The sequence below is a fragment of the Meleagris gallopavo genome, unplaced genomic scaffold (genome assembly GCF_905368555.1).
Source record: "Meleagris gallopavo unplaced genomic scaffold, MGAL_WU_HG_1.1 scaffold_6, whole genome shotgun sequence".
NCBI lineage: Eukaryota > Metazoa > Chordata > Aves > Galliformes > Phasianidae > Meleagris > Meleagris gallopavo.
The window spans coordinates 133,986-153,817 of record NW_028147020.1 but is presented as its reverse complement, the minus strand read 5'-3'; the positions used below and the strand labels follow the sequence as shown (position 1 = coordinate 153,817).

General features: G+C 56.0%; 1 protein-coding gene across 1 annotated transcript in view; it reads right to left on the bottom strand.

Annotated features, from left to right (window-relative positions):
• LOC104917040 (ATP-dependent chromatin remodeler CHD8-like) overlaps window positions 1–18,953 on the bottom strand; it is a 91,977-nt gene extending 73,024 nt beyond the window's left edge. Inside the window, 12 exon segments of the mRNA XM_085215144.1 lie at window positions 349–486; window positions 616–699; window positions 840–957; window positions 5,082–5,137; window positions 5,221–5,289; window positions 5,375–5,569; window positions 11,048–11,162; window positions 12,365–12,738; window positions 14,427–14,527; window positions 14,530–14,797; window positions 18,195–18,367; window positions 18,370–18,953. Coding sequence (XP_085071270.1) covers window positions 349–486; window positions 616–699; window positions 840–957; window positions 5,082–5,137; window positions 5,221–5,289; window positions 5,375–5,569; window positions 11,048–11,162; window positions 12,365–12,738; window positions 14,427–14,527; window positions 14,530–14,797; window positions 18,195–18,367; window positions 18,370–18,805 — 2,127 coding nt within the window. The 5' untranslated portion in view covers window positions 18,806–18,953.
• Between the last annotated feature and the right edge of the window lie 879 nt (window positions 18,954–19,832).

The window sequence follows — 19,832 nt, the reverse complement described above, 5'->3', positions numbered from 1 at the left end:
GGTTGGGTGTCTTGGTTTGGGCTGGTGAGAGGAGGAGGGGAAACGGCCTCAAGTTGCAGCAGAGCCTCAAGTTGCAGCAGAGGAAGTTTAGTTTGGGTACGAGGAAAAGAGAAATGGATGCAGAAGGGGGTCGTGGGGTTTCAGAGGGAGGTGGTGGAGGCAGCAGCCCTGGGTGTGTTTAAAAACCAGGCTGTGATTGAGCTGAGGGTTGTTAGGATTCGGGCGGTTTGGTTGGACTGGATGATGTTTAAGGTGTTTTCCAAGCCGAGGGGGTGTGATTTTAGGATCGAGGGATGGGGTTTGTGAAGTTAAAAAAGGAAAAAGGGGGGGGGTTGAGGTGAGGCCCACCAAGCGTTTGAGCTCCGGATGACGTGCTTGGATCCGTTTGAATTCAGCAATCTTCCCCTCGTCCACGTCCTCCTTCAGCTCCCAGGTGCTGTCCTCATAGGGGAGGGAGCACCACTTCACCAGGTAATAAACCACGGGCTGAAGGTGGGGATGGAAAAGGAAAACCAGGGGGAAAAATAAAATAAAAGGTGGATTTGTGGGGTGGGGTTGAGGACAGAGTTTGTAGGGTGTCAGGTTTGGTTTGGGAGTCCTACGATCCCTGCTCACCTCCCCGTTGTCTTTATCGACGCTGTGAGACTCGTCCAGGATCCGATCCACCTCCACGTAATCGGGGTTGAAAGGTTCCTCGTCCTTTTCAGGTTGGAAAAAAAAAACCCAATTAAATTAAATGAAATTAAATTAAAAAGGCTGAGGATCTCAAAGGTGGGGTTTCGAAGGTGTAAAAAGTCAACCAACCCCCCCCCCCAAAACCCTCCCAAAAGGAGCTTCACCTCGTGGAAGAAGTGCCTCATCTGGGTCATCTTGGTCTTGAAGCGTTTCAGCTTCTGGTGGATCCTCTTGTCTTTCTCCAGCTGGTCGATGGTGGCCCACTCGCAGTGCAAGTAGGAGCTGCAGGGAGGAACAACAGCGGGGTCCTGAAGGGATTTGGGGGTCCTGAAGGGGTCTTAAAGGGGTCCTAAAGGGATTCTAAAGGGATTGGGGGGGTCCTGAAGGGATTTGGGGGGTCCTAAAGGGGTCTTAAAGGGATTGGGGGGGGCCTAAAGGGGTCTTAAAGGGGTCCTAAAGGGATCCTAAAGGGATTGGGGGGTCCTAAAGGGGTTCTAAAGGGATTGTGGGGTCCTGAAGGGATTTGGGGGGTCCTGAAGGGGTCTTAAAGGGGTCCTAAAGGGATCCTAAAGGGATTGGGGGGGTCCTGAAGGGATTTGGGGGGTCCTGAAGGGGTCTTAAAGGGGTCCTAAAGGGATCCTAAAGGGATTGGGGGGGTCCTGAAGGGATTTGGGGGGTCCTGAAGGGGTCTTAAAGGGATTGGGGGGGGCCTAAAGGGGTCCTAAAGGGGTCTTAAAGGGATCCTAAAGGGATTGAGGGGTCCTAAAGGGGTCTTAAAGGGATTGTGGGAGTCCTAAAGGGATTGGGGAGGTCCTGAAGGGGTCCTAAAGGGGTCCTAAAGGGGTCCTAAAGGGATTGGGGGGGTCCTAAAGGGATTGGGGGGGTCCTAAAGGGGTCTTAAAGGGGTCCTAAAGGGATTGCGGGGGTCCTAAAGGAGTCTTAAAGGGATTGTGGGGGTCCTAAAGGGATTGGGGGGGTCCTAAAGGGATCCTAAAGGGATTGGGGAGGTCCTGAAGGGGTCCTAAAGGGGTCCTAAAGGGATTGGGGGGTCCTAAAGGGATTTGGGGGGTCCTAAAGGGGTCCTAAAGGGATTGGGGAGGTCCTAAAGGGGTCCTAAAGGGGTCTTAAAGGGATCCTAAAGGGATTGGGGGGTCCTGAAGGGATTTGGGGGGTCCTAAAGGGGTCTTAAAGGGATTGTGGGGATCCTAAAGGGATTTGGGGGGGTCCTGAAGGGGTCCTAAAGGGGTATTAAAGGGATTGGGGGGGTCCTAAAGGGGTCCTGAAGGGATTGGGGGGGTCCTAAAGGGATTGGGGGGGTCCTAAAGGGGTCTTAAAGGGATTGTGGGGGTCCTAAAGGGGTCCTAAAGGGATCCTAAAGGGATTGGGGGGTACTAAAGGGGTCCTAAAGGGATTGCGGGGGTCCTAAAGGGATTGGGGGGTCTAAAGGGGTCTTAAAGGGATTGGGGGGGTCCTAAAGGGATCCTAAAGGGATTGGGGGGGTCCTGAAGGGATTTGGGGGGTCCTGAAGGGGTCTTAAAGGGATTGGGGGGGGCCTAAAGGGGTCCTAAAGGGGTCTTAAAGGGATCCTAAAGGGATTGGGGGGTCCTGAAGGGATTTGGGGGGTCCTAAAGGGGTCTTAAAGGGATTGTGGGGGTCTTAAAGGGATTGGGGGGGTCCTAAAGGGATCCTAAAGGGATTGGGGAGGTCCTGAAGGGGTCCTAAAGGGGTCTTAAAGGGATTGGGGGGGTCCTAAAGGGATCCTAAAGGGGTCTTAAAGGGATTGGGGGGGTCCTAAAGGGATTTGGGGGGGTCCTAAAGGGGTCGTAAAGGGGTCTTAAAGGGATTGTGGAGGTCCTAAAGGGATTGGGGGGGTCCTAAAGGGATCCTAAAGGGATCCTAAAGGGATTGGGGAGGTCCTGAAGGGGTCCTAAAGGGGTCCTAAAGGGATTGGGGGGGTCCTAAAGGGATTGGGGGGGGTCCTAAAGGGGTCCTAAAGGGAATGGGGGGGGTCCTAAAGGGGTCCTAAAGGGATTGGGGGGTCCTGAAGGGATTTGGGGGGTCCTGAAGGGGTCCAAAAGGGATTGGGGGGGGCCTAAAGGGGTCCTAAAGGGGTCTTAAAGGGATCCTAAAGGGATTGGGGGGTCCTAAAGGGATTTGGGGGGTCCTAAAGGGGTCTTAAAGGGATTGGGGGGGGCCTAAAGGGGTCCTAAAGGGGTCCTAAAGGGATTTGAGGGGGTCCTAAAAGGGATTTGAGGGGGTCCTAAAAGGGTCCTAAAGGGATTTGGGGAGGTCCTAAAGGGATTTGGGGGGTCCTAAAGGGGTCCTAAAGGGATTGCGGGGGTCCTAAAGGGATTTGGGGGGTCCTAAAGGGATTTGGGGGGGTCCTAAAGGGGTCTTAAAGGGATTGTGGGGGTCCTAAAGGGGTCCTAAAGGGATCCTGAAGGGATTGGGAGGGTCCTAAAGGGATTGGGGAGGTCCTGAAGGGGTCTTAAAGGGATTGTGGGGGTCCTAAAGGGGTCCTAAAGGGATCCTAAAGGGATTGGGGGGTCCTAAAGGGGTCCTAAAGGGATTGTGGGGGTCCTGAAGGGATTTGGGGGGTCCTAAAGGGGTCTTAAAGGGATTGTGGGGGTCCTAAAGGGATTGGGGAGGTCCTGAAGGGGTCCTAAAGGGGTCCTAAAGGGATTGGGGGGTCCTGAAGGGATTTGGGGGGTCCTAAAGGGGTCTTAAAGGGATTGTGGGGGTCCTAAAGGGATCCTAAAGGGATCCTAAAGGGATTGGGGAGGTCCTGAAGGGGTCCTAAAGGGGTCCTAAAGGGGTCTTAAAGGGATTGGGGGGGTCCTAAAGGGGTCCTAAAGGGATTGGGGGGGTCCTAAAGGGGTCCTAAAGGGATTGGGGGGGTCCTAAAGGGATTGGGGGGGTCCTAAAGGGATTGGGGGGGTCCTAAAGGGATTGGGGGGGTCCTGAAGGGGTCCTAAAGGGGTCTTAAAGGGATTGGGGGGGTCCTAAAGGGATCCTAAAGGGGTCCTAAAGGGATTGGGGGGTCCTGAAGGGATTGGGGGGGTCCTAAAGGGGTCTTAAAGGGATTGTGGAGGTCCTAAAGGGATTGGGGGGGTCCTAAAGGGATCCTAAAGGGATCCTAAAGGGATTGGGGAGGTCCTGAAGGGGTCCTAAAGGGGTCCTAAAGGGATTGGGGGGGTCCTAAAGGGGTCTTAAAGGGATTGTGGGGGTCCTAAAGGGGTCCTAAAGGGATTGCAGGGGTCCTAAAGGGATTGGGGGGTCCTGAAGGGGTCTTAAAGGGATTGGGGGGGTCCTAGAGGGGTCCTAAAGGGGTCCTAAAGGGGTCCTAAAGGGATTGGGGGGGGGCCTAAAGGGGTCCTAAAGGGATTGGGGGGATCCTAAAAGGATTGGGGGGTCCTAAAGGGATTGGGGGAGTCCTAAATGGATCCTAAAGGGATTGGGGTGACCCTAAAGGGGTCCTGAAGGAATCTGGGGGGTCCTGAAGGGATCCTAAAGGGATTGGGGGGACCTGAAGGGATCCTAAAGGGATTGGGGGGGTCCTGAAGGGATTGGGGGGTCCCAAATGGACGTGGGGGACCCCAAACAGAGGACCCCAAAGGGATTTGGGGGGTCCTAAAGGGGTCCTAAAGGGATTGGGGGGGTCCTGAAGGGATTGGGGGGGTCCTGAAGGGATCCTAAAGGGATTGGGGGGCCCTAAAGGGATTGGGGGGTCTTAAAGGGATGTTGGGGGCCCTAAAGAGACGTGAACACCCCAAAAGTGTGAGGAGAAACCCCAGAAAAGGGACACTGAGAAACCAAGAGCCCAAAGGGACGTTGGGGACCCCAAAAAGGGACGTGGGGGACCCTAAATAGAATGTGGGGGACCCTGAAGGGAACATGGGGGACCCTAAATGGATGTGGGGGATCCTAAAGGGACGTGAAGACCCCAAAAGGAGGAGAGAAAACCCCAGAAAAGGGACACTGAGAAACCAAGAGCCCAAAGGGACGTGGGGGACCCCAAAAAGGGACGTGGGGGACCCCAAAAGGGTTCTGGGGGTCCTAAAGGGAACGAGAAGGACCCCAAAAGGAGGGGAAGGAGAAAAACCCCAGAAAAGGGACACTGAGAAACCAAGAGCCCAAAGGGACTGTGGGGGACCCCAAAAAGGGATGTGGGGGACCCCAAAAGAGTGTGAGAAGAAACCCCAGAAAAGGGACACTGAGAAACCAAGGCCGAGCCCAAAGGGTGAACGAGGGGACCCCAAAAAAGGGACGTGGGGGACCCAAAAAGGGACGTGGGGGACCCAAAAAGGGATCTGGGGGGTCCTAAAGGGACCTGAAGACCGCCCCAAATGGTATGCGATAAACTCAAAGAGGGCCAGAGAACCTCCTGGGGTGCAACAAGCACTCACTAATTCTTATATTTGACGAAGAACTCCTCCGATTCCGTGAACTGCCCCGACGGGAGCTGGCAAGAGATAAAAACAGGGACGTTAACGGCGTCCAAAAGCCCCTTCCCCAATTTCTGGGGTCATCCCGAGGGTCCCTCACCTCCTTTTTGACCACCCTCATGGACAGGACTTTGTCCACGATGGCCGCGTCCTCTTCGCTGGGATTCTCCTGGAATAAAACGGAGATAAAACGGAGCAAAAACAACCAAGCAGGAGGGGGGACGGAGGTGAAGGAGGGCAAGGAAGACCCCTACCACAAAAAATTGCATGGAGGGCAACGTTTCGCCCTCTGGCTCCGGCTCTGGGGCTGGGGGTTGTGGGGCAGGGGGCTGCTCGGAACGCACGGGTCCCGTAACGTCCAGCTCTTCATCTTCCTCATCGTCGGTGATTTTGATGTCTAAATCCTCGGTGTATTTCTTGCGTTTGACTTGGCGGTTCGAGCGTCGCTTCTGGGGGAGAGAAGGAAGGGAAAGGGTTTGGGGTTTGGGGGTTTTTGTGGTGTCGGGGGAGAAATGGAGGCGGCGAGGGGAGGAGTTGGGGAGGAGTTGGGGAGGATGGGGGGAGGAGTTGGGGAGGAGTTGGGGAGGACGAGGGCAAAAGTTGGGGAGGACGAGGGGCAAAAGTTGGGGAGGACGAGGGGCAAAAGTTGGGGAGGAGTTGGGGAGGACGAGGGGAGGATGAGGGGAGGACGAGGGCAAAAGTTGGGGAGGACGAGGGGCAAAAGTTGGGGAGGACGAGGGGCAAAAGTTGGGGAGGAGTTGGGGAGGACGAGGGGAGGACGAGGGGAGGACGAGGGGAGGACGAGGGGAGGACGAGGGCAAAAGTTGGGGAGAAGATGGGGAGGACGAGGGGAGGACGAGGGGAGGACGAGGGCAAAAGTTGGGGAGGACGAGGGCAAAAGTTGGGGAGGACGAGGGCAAAAGTTGGGGAGGACGAGGGGCAAAAGTTGGGGAGGACGAGGGGCAAAAGTTGGGGAGGACGAGGGGCAAAAGTTGGGGAGGACGAGGGGCAAAAGTTGGGGAGGACGAGGGGCAAAAGTTGGGGAGGACGAGGGGCAAAAGTTGGGGAGGAGTTGGGGAGGATGAGGGACAAAAGTTGGGGAGGACGAGGGGAGAAGTTGGGGAGGAGTTGGGGAGGAGTTGGGGAGGACGAGGGGAGAAGTAAGGGAGGAGTTGGGGAGGAGTTGGGGAGGAGTTGGGGAGGAGTTGGGGAGGAGTTGGGGAGGAGTTGGGGAGGAGTTGGGGAGGAGTTGGGGAGGAGTTGGGGAGGAGTTGGGGAGGAGTTGGGGAGGACGAGGGGAGGACGAGGGGGAGGACGAGGGGAGGACGAGGGGAGGACGAGGGGAGGACGAGGGGAGGACGAGGGGAGGGGGAGGGGAGGGCGAGGGGAGGGCGAGGGCAAAAGTTGGGGAAGAGTTGGAGAGGACGAGGGGAGGAGTTGGGGAGGACGAGGGGAGAAGTTGGGGAGGACGAGGGCAAAAGTTGGGGAGGACGAGGGAAGGAGTTGGGGAGGACGAGGGAAGGAGTTGGGGAGGACGAGGGAAGGAGTTGGGGAGGACGAGGGAAGGAGTTGGGGAGGACGAGGGAAGGAGTTGGGGAGGACGAGGAGAGGAGTTGGGGAGGACGAGGGAAGGAGTTGGGGAGGACGAGGGAAGGAGTTGGGGAGGACGAGGGAAGGAGTTGGGGAGGACGAGGGAAGGAGTTGGGGAGGACGAGGGAAGGAGTTGGGGAGGACGAGTGGAAGGAGTTGGGGAGGACGAGGGAAGGAGTTGGGGAGGACGAGGGAAGGAGTTGGGGAGACGGGGAGGAGTTGGGGAGGCGAGGGAAGGAGTTGGGGAGGACGAGGGAAGGAGTTGGGGAGGACGAGGGAAGGAGTTGGGGAGGACGAGGGAAGGAGTTGGGGAGGACGAGGGAAGGAGTTGGGGAGGACGAGGGAAGGAGTTGGGGAGGACGAGGGCAAAAGTTGGGGAGAAGATGGGGAGGACGAGGGGAGGAGTTGGGGAGAAGTTGGGGAGGATGGGGGGAGGACGAGGGGAGAAGTTGGGGAGGACGAGGGCAAAAGTTGGGGAGGAGTAGGGGAGGACAAGGGGAGGAGTTGGGGAGAAGTTGGGGAGGATGAGGGCAAAAGTTGGGGAGGACGAGGGGAGGAGTTGGGGAGGACGAGGGGAGGAGTTGGGGAGGAGTTGGGGAGAACGAGGGCAGAAGTTGGGGAGAAGTTGGGGAGGATGGGGGGAGAAGTTGGGGAGGACGAGGGGAGGACGAGGGGAGGACGAGGGGCAAAAGTTGGGGAGGAGTTGGGGAGGACGAGGGGAGAAGTAAGGGAGGAGTTGGGGAGGAGTTGGGGAGGACGAGGGGAGGACGAGGGGAGGACGAGGGGAGGACGAGGGGAGGACGAGGGGAGGACGAGGGGAGGACGAGGGGAGGACGAGGGGAGGACGAGGGCAAAAGTTGGGGAGGACAAGGGCAAAAGTTGGGGAGGACGAGGGCAAAAGTTGGGGAGGAGTTGGGGAGGAGTTGGGGAGGACGAGGGGAGGACGAGGGGAGGATGAGGGCAAAAGTTGGGGAGGACGCGGGGAGAAGTTGGGGAGAAGTTGGGGAGAAGTTGGGGGGGATGGGAGAGGCAAAGATTGGGGTGAACAAGGCTAAAATTTGGGGTCAATGAGGCCTAAAGTTGGGGGTCAACAAGGCCAAAATTTGGGGTCAATGAAGCCAAAATTTGGTGTCCAACAGTTGAGGTCAATAAGGGCCAAAAGTTGGCATCAACAAGGCCAAAATTTGGGGTCATTCTGGTCTGAAGTTTGGGGTCAATGAGGCCCAAATTTTGGGGTCCAATGGTTGAGGTCAGTAAGGCCCAAAGGTTGGCATCCATAAGGCCAATATTTGGGGTCAACGAGGTCAGAATCTGGGGTCAACGGGTCAAATTTTGGGGTCATTCTGGCCTAAAGTTGGGGGTCAACAGAGCCAACATTTGGGGTCCAACAGTTGAGGTCAATAAGAGCCAAAGGCTGGCATTGAGAAGGCCAAAATTTAGGGTCAACGAGACCAAAATTTGGGGTCAACGAGGCCAAAATTTGGGGTCATTCTGGCCTAAAGTTGGGGGTCAGCGAGGCCCAAAGGTTGGCATCCATAAGGCCAATATTTGGGGTCAACGAGGTCAAAATCTGGGGTCAACGAGACCAAAATTTGGGGTCAACGAGGCCAGAATTTGGGGTCATTCTGGCCTAAAGTTGGGGGTCAGCGAGGCCCAAAGGTTGGGGGTCAACAGAGCCAAAATTTGGGGTCCAACAGTTGAGGTCAATAAGGGCCAAAGGTTGGCATCCATAAGGCCAAAATTTGGGGTCAATGAGGTCAGAATCTGGGGTCAAGGAAGCCAAAATTTGGGGTCAATGAGGCCAAAACTTGGGGGTCAACGAGGACCAAAGGTTGGGGGTCAACAGAGACAAAATTTGGGGTCCAACAGTTGAGGTCAGTAAGGCCCAAAGGTTGGCATCCATAAGGCCAATATTTGGGGCCAACGAGGTCAAAATTTGGGGTCATCGAGACCAAAAATTGGGGGCAACAGGGCCAAAATTTGGGGTCATTGTAGCCTAAAGTTGGGGGTCAACGAGGCCCAAAGGTTGGGGGTCAGAGACAAAAATTGGGGTCCAACAGTTGAGGTCAATACGGGCCAAAGGTTGGCATCGAGAAGGCCAATATTTGGGGCCAACGAGGTCAAAATCTGGGGTCAACGAGACCAAAATTTGGGGTCAACGGGGCCAGAATTTGGGGTCATTCTGGCCTAAAGTTGGGGGTCAGCGAGGCCCAAAGGTTGGGGGTCAACAGAGCCAACATTTGGGGTCCAACAGTTGAGGTCAGTAAGGCCCAAAGGTTGGCATCCATAAGGCCAATATTTGGGGTCAACGAGGTCAAAACCTAGGGTCAACGAGACCAAAATTTGGGGTCAACGAGACCAAAATCTGGGGTCAACGAGACCAAAATCTGGGGTCATTCTGGCCTAAAGTTGGGGGTCAACGAGGCCCAAAGGTTGGGGGTCAACAGAGACAAAAGTTGGGGTCCAACAGTTGAGGTCAATAAGGGCCAAAGGTTGGCATCCATAAGGCCAATATTTGGGGTCAACGAGACCAAAATTTGGGGTCAACGAGGCCAAAATTTGGGGTCAACGAGGCCAAAATTTGGGGGTCAACGAGGCCAAAATTTGGGGGTCAACGAGGCCAACATTTGGGGTCCAACAGTTGAGGTCAATAAGGGCCAAAGGCTGGCATTGAGAAGGCCAAAATTTAGGGTCAACGAGACCAAAATTTGGGGTCAACGAGGCCAAAATTTGGGGTCAACGAGGCCAAAATTTGGGGGTCAGCGAGGCCCAAAGGTTGGCATCCATAAGGCCAATATTTGGGGCCAACGAGGTCAAAATCTGGGGTCAACGAGACCAAAATTTGGGGTCAACGAGGCCAGAATTTGGGGTCATTCTGGCCTAAAGTTGGGGGTCAACGAGGCCCAAAGGTTGGAGGTCAACAGAGACAAAATTTGGGGTCCAACAGTTGAGGTCAGTAAGGTCCAATGGTTGGCATCAACAAGGCCAAAATTTGGGGTCAACTAGGTCAAAACTTGGGGTCATCGAGATCAAAATTTGGGGTCATCGAGATCAAAATTTGGGGTCATTCTGGCCTAAGGTTGGGGGTCAGCGAGGCCCAAAGGTTGGGGGTCAACAGAGCCAGAATTTGGGGTCCAACAGTTGAGGTCAATAAGGGCCAAAGGTTGGCATCCATAAGGCCAAAATTTGGGGTCAACGAGGTCAAAATCTGGGGCCAACGAGGCCAAAATTTGGGGTCATTCTGGCCTAAAGTTGGGGGTCAGCGAGGCCCAAAGGTTGGGGGTCAACAGAGACAAAATTTGGGGCCCAACAGTTGAGGTCAGTAAGGCCCAAAGGTTGGCATCAACAAGGCCAATATTTGGGGTCAACGAGACCAAAATTTGGGGTCAACGGGGCCAAATTGGGGTCATTCTGGCCTAAAGTTGGGGGTCAGCGAGGACCAAAGGTTGGGGGTCAACAGAGACAAAATTTGGGACCCAACAGTTGAGGTCAGTAAGGCCCAAAGGTTGGCATCCATAAGGCCAATATTTGGGGTCAACGAGGCCAAAATTTGGGGTCAATGAGACCAAAAATTGGGGTCAACGGGGCCAAAATTTGGGGTCATTCTGGCCTAAAGTTGGGGGTCAGCGAGGCCCAAAGGTTGGGGGTCAACAGAGACAAAAGTTGGGGTCCAACAGTTGAGGTCAGTAAGGTCCAAAGGTTGGCATCAACAGGCCAATATTTGGGGCCAACGAGGTCAAAATCTGGGGTCAATGAGACCAAAATTTGGGGTCATTCTGGCCTAAAGTTGGGGGTCAACGAGGACCAAAGGTTGGGGGTTAACAGAGCCAAAAGTTGGGGTCCAACAGTTGAGGTCAATAAGGGCCAAAGGTTGACATTGAAAAGGCCAAAATTTGGGACCAACGAGGTCAAAATCTGGGGTCAACGAGACCAAAATTGGGGTCAACAGGGCCAAAATTTGGGGTCATTCTGGCCTAAAGTTGGGGGTCAGCGAGGCCCAAAGGTTGGGGGTCAACAGAGACAAAATTTGGGGTCCAACAGTTGAGGTCAGTAAGGCCCAAAGGTTGGCATCAACAAGGCCAAAATTTGGGGTCAACGAGGTCAAAATTTGGGGTCATCGAGACCAAAATTGGGGCAACAGGCCAAAATTGGGGTCATTGTAGCCTAAAGTTGGGGGTCAACGAGGCCCAAAGGTTGGGGGTCAGAGACAAAATTTGGGGTCCAACAGTTGAGGTCAATACGGGCCAAAGGTTGGCATCAACAAGGCCAAACTTTGGGGTCAACGAGACCAAAATTTGGGGTCAATGGGGCCAGAATTTGGGGCCAAAATGCCCTACCTGCACGCTGGTCTCTTCGTCATCCCGCGGCGACTGCGCCGGCATCACCTCGGCGTCGGAGTTGTCGGAGGAGGCGTTGCGCTTCCGCTTCTTCCCCACCACCGGGGTGATGGTGCTGAGGGTGGGGGGCACAGATGTGGGGTTATGGGGGGCAGAAATGGGGTCAGAGGCGAAGTTTGGGGGTCGACAAGGCCAAAATTTGGGGTCAACGGGAGGAAGAAGGGTTGCAGGCCATGAAGTAGAAGGTTTGGGGTCGACAAGGCCAAAATTTGGGGTCAATAAGGCCAAAATTTGGGGGTCAGTTGGAGGGATGTGGGTTGGAATCAATGAAGCCCAAGGTTTGGGGTCAATGGGGCCAAAATTTGGGGTCAACGGGGCCCAAATTTGGGGGTCAGCAGGAGGGACACCGGTTGAGGTCAAGGAAGCTGAAAATTTGGGTCAATGGGGCCAAAATTTGGGATCAATAAGGCCAAAATTTGGGGGTCAGTTGGAGGGACATGGGTTGGGGTCAATGAGACCTGAAGTTTGGGGTCACTAAGGCCAAAATTTGGGGTCAGGAAGGTCCAAATTTGGGGGTCTGTTGGAGGGATGTGGGTTGGGGTCAATGAAGCCCAAGGTTTGGGGTGAATGGGGCCAAAACTGGGGGTCAACGGGGCCCAAATTTGGGGGTCAATTGGAGGGAAATGGGTTGAGGTCAATGAGGCCCAAAGTTTGGGGTCACGAAGGCCAAACTTTGGGGTCAGGAAGGTCCAAATTTGGGGGTCAGTTGGAGGGATGTGGGTTGGGGTCAATGAGACCCGAAGTTTGGGGTCACGAAGGCCAAAATTTAGGGTCAGGAAGGTCCAAATTTGGGGGTCAGTTGGAGGGAAATGGGTTGGGGTCAACGAGACCCACAGTTTGAGGTCACTTGGGCCCAAATTTGGGGGTCAGGGTGAGGGACACGGGCTGGGGTCTTTGGTGTCAACTGGAAGCCCAGAAACTGGAGGTCGCTAAGAACCAAATTCGGGGGTCAATCGGGTGCAGATTTGAGCCTGGTTTTAGACTCAAGAACGCCAAAATTCGGGCAAAACCCCATGGCTGGGGTCAAAAAAAAACAAAAAACAACAAAAAACCCCATTTTGAGAAAAACGAAGCCCAGCATCAGGAAAAGAAACCAGCGCTGCGTATAACGAAGTACTAACGCAGCGCTCAACGCGAACCGACGGCGGGCGCAACGAAGCCGTCGCCACCCCCGTTACTAAACCTGGGGGAAAAATTTGGGGTTGGAAAAAAAAAAAAACAAAAAAAAAAAAACAAAAAAAAAAAAACCCTCCTCACCTGGGTTTGCTGCGCCCCTTGCTCTTGCCAGCCCCCCCTTGCCCCTTTCCCTTGCGTGGTCGCTCCTCCTTGGCCCCTCCGCGCTCTCCGGTGCCTTTGCGCCGTCGTTTGCGCTCCCCCTCGTCGTCGGGCCTCACGCTGGGCAGCTCGTCTTCGTTGAGGACGCGGGGGATGTTCTGCTCCCCCCGAGCGCGGGCGCGGGCGATGGCTTCGGCCACGATACGGTTGGCTTTCTCTTGTTTCTTCTGATGTTCCAGCTTGCGGCTCTCCTCCGAAGCTCCCCGCGAACCCGGGCCGCTCAACGCCGCCACCTCGCTGCTGCTGAGGACTTTCACCACGGATAAACCCGGAGAGCCGCCCTGAGAGGAGCCGGCCTGCAAGGGGTGGAGCCCAAAATGGAGGCCTTTGCGTCAAAATGGAGGCCTCTGCGTCAAAATGGAGGCCTCTGCGTCAAAAAGGAGGCTTTTGGGTCAAAATGGAGGCCTCTGCGTCAAAATGGAGGCCTCTGCGTCAAAATGGAGGCCTCTGCGTCAAAATGGAGGCCTTTGCGTCAAAAAGGAGGCCTCTGCGTCAAAATGGAGGCCTCTGCGTCAAAATGGAGGCCTCTGCGTCAAACGTTGATCACCCAAACAGAAAATGGCTCAAAAATGCTCAACTTGAGCAAAATGTTGATCATCTCTACCCAAAATTAACCAAACGTTGCTCTTCTCCACCCAGATGTTGATCATCCCATCCCAAAATGACCCAAATGTTGACCATCCCATCCCAAAATGACCCAAATGTTGATCATCCCATCCCAAAATGACCCAAATGTTGACCATCCCATCCCAAAACTACCCCAAATGTTGCTCATCTCAACCCAAATGTTGATGAACCCATCCCAAAACGACCCCAAAATGCTCAACTTGACCCAAATGTTGATCATCCCAACACAAAATGACTCCAAATGTTGACCATCCCATCCCAAAATGACCCAAATGTTGACCATCCCATCCCAAAATGACCCAAATGTTGATCATCCCATCCCAAAATGACCCAAATGTTGACCATCCCATCCCAAAATGACCCAAATGTTGACCATCCCATCCCAAAATGATCCAAATGTTGGCCATCCCATCCCAAAATGACCCAAATGTTGGCCATCCCATCCCAAAATGACCCAAATGTTGGCCATCCCATCCCAAAATGACCCAAATGTTGGCCATCCCATCCCAAAATGACCCAAATGTTGGCCATCCCATCCCAAAATGACCCAAATGTTGGCCATCCCATCCCAAAATGACCCAAATGTTGACCATCCCAACCCAAAATGACCCACATGTTGACCATCCCAACCCAAAAGTTCATCATCCCATCCCAAAACTACCCCAAATGTTGCTCATCTCAACCCAAATGTTGATGAACCCATCCCAAAATGACCCAAAAACGCTCAACTTGACCCAAATGTTGATCATCCCAACCCCAACTGACCCAAATGTTGCTCATCTCAACCCAAATATTAACCATCCCAACCCAAAATGACCCAAAACAACCATCCCGACCCCAAAAGCCCAACCCCACTCCTCCTGACCTAAACATCACTCATCCTGACCCCCCAAAAACCCCACCCTACAAATCCCAACCCCAAGAAAAACCCAACCCTCCCCATCCCGACCCCAAAATCCCAACCCTCCCCATCCCAACCCCCCAAAACCCAAGCCTCCCCACCCGACCCCAAAAACCCCACCCTCCCCACTCCGACCCCAAAATCCCAACTCTACCCATCCCAACCCAAACATCACATGTGTCCCAACCCCAAGAAAATCCCAATCCTCTCCATCCTGACCCCAAAAACCCCATCCTACGAATCCCAACCCCCCAACTCTCCCCATCCTGACCCCAAAAACCCCACCTACGAATCTCAACCCCCCAAAAACCCAACCCTACCCCATCCTGAACCCCATAAACTCAACCCTACCCACCCTGACCCCAAAATCCCAACATTCCCCATCCCGACCCAAAAATCACATGTCCCAACCCCAAGAAAATCCCAACCCTCCCCACCCCGACCCCAAAAACCCACCTGGGGTTGCAACACCACCTTCAACGGCACCGTCAACCTCTGCCCCGCTCCTCCCACCACCTGCGGCACCGAAGATACGGCCACGGGTGCCGCCTGCCCCCAGCTCCGGGGGGCTGTTGGAGGAGCTGGATTTTTTGGGGGGCTCCCGGTTGCCCCGTTGCGCCGGGGGGCTGCTGGACCTGGAGTTGGATGGTGACCACCTTCGCCGGTTGTCCCGGAGCCCCTTTGGTTTGACCCAAGGCTGCCAGCTGGTTGCCTTGCAGGACGATTTTGCCGGGGAGGCTGCCCAGCACCACGTGACGTTGGCCTGGGGGGGCTGGACCCCCGCCGGGGGGCTGCTGGAGGACCAGGGTGATGCGCTTGGATTCGCCCTATAAGTGAGTAGGGGGCGGTGAGGGGAGGGTGGGGCTGAGCGCTCGGCTTCCGAGACCCCCAACCTCGCTGCTCCTCCATCACCCAAATGCTAAAGACCCCAATTCAGAGACCCCCAAAACCCCAAAGGCCTCAACCCATTCCCCACCACCCCAAAGACCCCAAACCCAAAGACCCCCAAAATCCCAAAAACCCCCAAAATCCCAAAGACCCCAACCCAATCCCCACCACCCCAAAAACCCCCAAAATCCCAAAGACCCCCAAAATCCCAAAGACCCCAACCCAATCCCCACCACCCCAAAAACCCCCAAAACCCCAAAGGCCCCAACCCATTCCCCACCACCCCAAAGACCCCAAACCTAAAGACCCCCAAAACCCCAAAGGCCTCAACCCATTCCCCACCACCCCAAAGACCCCAAACCCAATGACCCCCAAAATCCCAAAGGTCCCAACCCAATCCCCACCACCCCAAAGACCCCAATCCCAATGACCTCAAAACCCCAAAGACCCCAACCCAAACCCAACACCCCAATCCCAAAGACTCCCCCGAAGACCCCAACCCAATCCCCATCCACCCCAAAAATCCCCAAAACCCCAAAGACCCCCATAACCCAAAGACCCAACCCAATCCCCAAAACCCCAAAGACCCCAACCCATTCCCAACCACCCCCCCCGAAGACCCCAAACCCAATGACCCCCAAAATCCCAAAGACCTCAACCCCAAATACCCCCTAAACCCCAAAGGCCTCAACCCATTCCCCACCACCCCAAAGACCCCAAACCCAATGACCCCCAAAATCCCAAAGACCTCAACCCAAAGACCGCAACCCAATCCCCACCACCCCAAAGACCCCCATAACCCCAAAGGCCCCAACCCAATCCCCAAAACCCCAAAGACCCCCAAAATCCCAAAGACCCAACCCAATCCCCACCACCCCAAACACCCCTAAAATCCCAAAGACCCCAAAACCCCAAAGATCCAACCCAATCCCCACCACCCCAAAAACCCCCAAAACCCCAAAGGCCTCAACCCATTCCCACCACCCCAAAGACCCAAACCCAATGACCCCCAAAATCCCAAAGGTCCCAACCCAACCCCCACCACCCCAATGACCCCCAAAACCCAAAGACCCCAATCCCAATGACCTCAAAACCCCAAAGACCCCAACCCAAACCCAACACCCCAATCCCAAAGACCCCCTAAACCCCAAAGGCCTCAACCCATTCCCCATCCACCCCAAAAATCCCCAAAACCCCAAAGACCCCCATAACCCCAAAGACCCCCATAACCCCAAAGACCCCAACCCAATCCCACCACCCCAAAACCCCCAAAACCCCAAAGATCCCAACCCAATCCCACCACCCAAACACCCTAAAATCCCAAAGACCCCCAAATCCCAAAGACCAAACCCAATCCCCAACCCCAAAAACCCCCAAAACCCAAAGGCCTCAACCCATTCCCCACCACCCCAAAGACCCCAAACCCAAGACCCCCAAAATCCCAAAGGTCCCAAACCCAAACCCCCACCACCCACCAAAACCCCAACCCAATGACCCCACCAAACCCAAAGACCCAATCCCAATGACCTCAAAACCCCAAAGACCCCAACCCAAAACCCAACACCCCAATCCCAAAGACCCCCCCCAAGACCCCAACCACAATCCCACAACCCCAAAAAACCCCACAATCCAATCCCCAAAAACCCCAAAACCCCATCCACCCCCATCCCAACCAAGACCCCCAAAAACCCAAAGACCCCCAAAAACCCAAAGACCCCCAAAAACCCAAAGACCCCAACCCAATCCCCACCACCCCAAACCCATGACCTCAAAACCCCAAAGACCCCAACCCAAACACCCCAACCCAATCCCACCACACCAAAGACCCCAATCCCAAAGACCCCCAAAATCTCAAAGACCCCAACCCAATCTCCACCACCCCAAACCCAAACCCTTACCACCCAAAGACCCCAACCCCACAGACCCTACCACCCCCTCCCTCAGCCCCACCTCTAACCCAAACCCCCCAAGACCCCATTCTCCCTCCACCCCCCACCCCAAACCCAATCCCTCCCACCCCCATTCCCCCAACACCCCCCCAAAACCCCATTTCACCCATTTCCCCCTCACCCCCCCACCTCAAACCTAAACCCCCCCAAGACCCCATTTCCCCCCCCCCCCCCAACTCAAACCCAAACCCCCCAAGACCCCATTCCCCCCCCCAATACCCTATATCCCCCCTTACCCCCCCAATACCCCTATTCCCCCCCATCTCGAACCCAAACCCCCCAAGACCCCATTTCCCCCCCACCGCCCCCCCAAGACCCCATTTCCCCCCACCACCACCCACCCAAGACCCCATTTCCCCCCCTCCACCCCCCACCTCAAACCCAAATCCCCCCAAGACCCCATTTCCCCCCCCACCGCCCACCCAAGACCCCAGTTCCCCCCCCTCAACTCCCCCACCTCAAACCCAAACCCCCCCCCAAGACCCCATTTCCCCCCCCACCCGCCCCCCCCAATACCACATTTCCCCCCCCACCGCCCACCCAAGACCCCCTTTCCCCCCCCACCGCCCCCCTCAAGACCCCATTTCCCCCCACCGCCCACCCAAGATCCCATTTCCCCCCACTCAACCCCCTCACCTCAAACCCAAACTCCCCCCAAGACCCCATTTCCCCCCCCCCCGCCCCCCCCAGACCCCATTTCCCCCCCCACCGCCCACCCAAGACCCCATTTCCCCCCCCTCAACCCCCCCACCTCAAACTCAAACCCCCCCAAGACCCCATTTCCCCCCCACCGCCCACCAAGACCCCATTTCCCCCCCGAACCCCCCCACCTCAAACCCAAACCCCCCTCAAGACCCCATTTCCTCCCCCACCACCCTCTAAGACCCCATTTCTCCTCCCCACCCCCCCACCTCAAACCCAAACCCCCCCAAGACCCCATTTCCCCCCCACTGCCCCCCCAAGACCCCATTTCTCCCCCCACCCCACCACCTCAAACCCAAACCCCCCCCCATACCCCATTTCCCCCCCCACCTCAAACCCAAACCCCCCCAGACCCCATTTCCCCCCCCACCGCCCCTCCGACCCCGTTTTCCCCCCCACCCGCCCCCCCCAAGACCCCGTTTTCCCCCCCCCACCCCGCCACCTCAAACCCAAACCCCACCCCCAAGACCCCATTTCCACCCCTCCACCCCCCCACCTCAAACCCAAACCCCCCCAAGACCCCGTTTTCCCCCCCCACCGCCCCTCCCAAGACCTCATTTCCCCCCCCACGACCCCGTTTCTCCCCCTAACACCCCCACCTCAAACCCAAATCCCCCCAAGACCCCATTTCCCCCCCCCACCGCCCCATTTCCCCCCCCCCATCCCAAACCCCCCCCATTCTCACCTGTGCTGGGGCCGAGGTGAGCGTGACGGCCGGTTTGAGGGGGGTCCCGGCCCCCCCCGCCTTAACGGGCTGCAGCACTAATTGCTTCACGGGCCTCCCAGGCGTCACCAACCTCTGCACCGTCCCCGGGTTGGGGGTCCCACCGGGTGCCCCCCCCCAGATCCCGGAGCCGTGGGGACAATGGAAACTCCGGGACGTAACGGGGGGGCCGTTAAAACTTTAGCGAATGTCACTTTACCCCCGTTGGCCCCCCCGGGGGGGTTGGGAGGATTTTGGGGTTGGGAGGCGATGGGGGTTAAAGGGGGTCCTCCCGTTGAGGGGGGGGCTTTGAGGATGACGATTTTCGGGGCCCCCCCGGCTTGGGGTGGGGCGGAGACCCCCATGAAGGGATTCCCTTGACTCAGCACCTCCTGTTCCTGGGGGGGAGGTTGGGGAGGAGCTGGAGGGTCGCTGGGGGGGGCTTGGGGAGGGGGAGGAGCTTCGGGTGGGGGGGGGTCCAGCCCCCCTGCTAAACCCAAGGCTTCTTCTATAGGATCCTGTGGTTCGTCGGTCAGGGGGTCCAACCCGAAAAGATTGGGGTCGTCGAAAAGGTCCATGATCGGATCGGCCATTTTGGGGTGGGGGCTCCCCACCCCCTAAAGGGGGGGGGGGAGGGTGGGGGTCCCCGCTTTTTTCTTTTTGGGGGAGGGGGGTCCCCGGTTTTGGGACGACGACGGCAGCAGCGACGATGAGATTTTGGAGTGGCTGCAGACCTGCGACCTGTGCGGAGACAGAGCCAAAGGGTGAAGGCCCCAAATTGGAAAGATTTGACCTTAAAATGGGGAGGGGACCCCAAAGCCCCCCTCCCTCCCCCCCCAACCCTATAGAGATCTCCTATAATCCTACAGCAACCCCCAAATTCCTATAGGGTTCCCCCAATCCTATGCGGATGCCCGCAATCTAAAAGATCCTATAAGAACCCCACAGGGATCACCAAAACCTACAGGGACCCACTTGACCCCATAAGGATCCCCAAATCCTACAGGGAACCCTCCTCCAAACCCAATCCTATAGAGATCCACCCCAAACCTCTCTGAACCCCTTCAACTCCATAGGAATCCCCCAAATCCTACAGGGACCCCCCTAAACCCCACAGAGATCCCTTAAATCCTATAGGGATCCCCATACCCTATAGGGATTCCTTAAATCCTATAGTGATCCCCAAATCCCACCGGGATCCTTTAAATCCTATAGGGATCCCCAAAATCCTACAGGGTTACCACCACCCTCTAGGGATCTGCAAACCCCATAGGAATCTCTTAAATCCCGTAAGAATCCACAAACCCTACAGGAATCCCTTAAACCCTATAGGGACTCCCTAACTCCATAGCGATCCCAAACCCTATAGGGATCCCTTAAATCCCATAGGGATCTCCAAACCCCACTGGGATCCTTTAAATCCCATAGGAATCCCCTAAATCCTGCAGGGATCCCCACACCCTACTAGGATCTTTCAAATCCTATAGGGACCCCCAAGCCCTATAGGCATCTCCAAACCCCATAGGAATCTCTTAAATCCTATAAGAATCTGCATTAAATCCTATAAGGATTTCCAGGCCCTATAGGCACTTCCAAACCCCACGGGGATCTCTTAAATCC